At 45.3% G+C, this 1,885-nt stretch overlaps 1 protein-coding gene across 1 annotated transcript; it reads right to left on the bottom strand.

Moving 5' to 3' along the window:
* Positions 1-814: 814 nt before the first annotated feature.
* LOC117800441 (protein arginine N-methyltransferase 1-like) lies at positions 815-1,870 on the bottom strand. The gene has a single exon (XM_034652981.1). It carries the CDS (start codon positions 1,868-1,870, stop codon positions 815-817), a length of 1,056 nt encoding a protein of 351 aa, XP_034508872.1.
* Between the last annotated feature and the right edge of the window lie 15 nt (positions 1,871-1,885).

Genomic DNA, 1,885 nt, shown 5'->3' with positions numbered 1-1,885 from the left:
CTTTTATTTATCATGAATGCAACCATATAAAAACATAAGTTATGAAACAGTCACAATGTTTAGCCTTTGAGAGTCCTGTAAAAAAATAAACAAAACCACAATTGACGACTTTCCTTAAATCCAAATAATGGATTTGCAAAACAGCACAAAAGAAAAACAAGCTCTGAGGCCGAAGCCCCCAGTCTGTTAAAAACCTGTTAACAAAAACCAAAGTGCATCTCAGAACTGCCCCACTCCCCCCCATTCAATGCCGGGAGGCCCGACAGGTAAGGAGCAGCACAGTTCCACGAACCAAAAAGTGGAGATTCCAAGACTGATCCGCAGATCAGAACACAATATGCCCTTCCAGTCACTGGCAGGATTCAACAGAGGCTACCACCTTGGTGCATCAGGATGTCACTGGATTCCTGCGACGGAGGCAAATAGTGTATGGAAGCAGCCCATTCAGAAACAGGTTGACAAAATAAACCAATGAAGGCAGATTTGCCAGTTCCACTTCATTACCTCCCAAAACACCATGGCGTGGCTCTTTACAAATTACGATTGGAAATTTCTATTTACACGGGAGGGAATAGACTGGATTTGATAAAACTTCTAGCCATGGTTTCTTGGGCACATGACCAACGTTCCTCTGAAAGGCAACAGCAGTCGGGAGTCCTAGAAAAACCTCCCTACCCTGAAACAGCTAGCAGCGGGGTTAAAACAAGGTCTGCCATATGTGAAACACACAGCTAAATGTTTGAGTGACGTGTCAAGAACTACACATTTCTTCGGACTGGATCTCGGACAAAACGGTTTGCTTCAGTCACATTATTTAACGCATTCTGTAATCTGTGGAGCATGACACTTCACACAATTGTCCTTTGAAATCCAGGTCCACTGTGAAATCCAAGTCCCGATTATTCTTGGCATTTGGTTTCATTCCAATTGTGCCAAATATCTCCTCGCCCGTTTTTACAGTTAAGTAGTCTTCCATGTAGAAAACGGTCTGCTTCCAGTGGGTGTATGGAGATTCCGGACTTGTCGAGAAACCAGTCCTCTTATGGCAACGTGTGAACTCTATGTTGAAGTAGGCCACTAACGCATGAATGTAGTCGTTGCGTTTCACTTGCAGACAAAAAGGAGATGTGAAAGTCAGGTCGTCCACTTTGACAGTATAGATGTCCACTTCCTTAATCAAGCAAGCATTGGTAACAAGTTGCTTGGGATCAACGACATCCACCAGAGGCTCCTTAATTGCCACATCTTTTATGCAGGCCATATCGAACCCATACACATTCTCCCACCAGTGAATCTTGTAGTCCTTGTACTGTCGGTCTTCAATGGCAGTTACATACAGAGTGGCCCGGTCGGGGAATATCAGCCCATCTGGTGTCAGCCATTTGTCTCTAGCATAGATGACGGTGTTTAGCATAGACTCGTAGAAAAGGCAATATCCCATCCATTCACTGATGATTATATCAACTTTTTCGACTGGCAGCTCCACCTCTTCCACCTTTCCCTTTATTATAGTAACCACATGATCAAGCTTGTTGGCCTTCACAATCTTAATGGCGTAGTCTGAGATACTGGAGCATTCAATCCCAATAACTTTCTTAGCACCCGCCTTTGCAGCAAACATGCAGAGTATGCCTGTACCACTGCCAACGTCCAGTACCACCTTATCCTTGAAGAGGTGACGGTTGTGGAACATGGAGTTGCGGTAGGTAAGGGTGCGCACCTCATCTTTCAGCATCTCTTCATGGATACCAAAGTGGGCGTAGGAGTCAAAGTAATAGTCCTTGGACGTCATCTCCTCTGCTGCTGGCTTGACAACATCGTCGGGCTGATTTGAAGAAACCTCCATGGTGCAGCTCCCCACCTCCGCCATCTTGCGATCTTCGGG

This window comes from Ailuropoda melanoleuca, unplaced genomic scaffold (assembly GCF_002007445.2).
Source record: "Ailuropoda melanoleuca isolate Jingjing unplaced genomic scaffold, ASM200744v2 unplaced-scaffold70435, whole genome shotgun sequence".
In the NCBI taxonomy this organism is placed as follows: Eukaryota; Metazoa; Chordata; class Mammalia; order Carnivora; family Ursidae; genus Ailuropoda; species Ailuropoda melanoleuca.
This window is presented reverse-complemented; position numbering and strand designations above follow the sequence as displayed.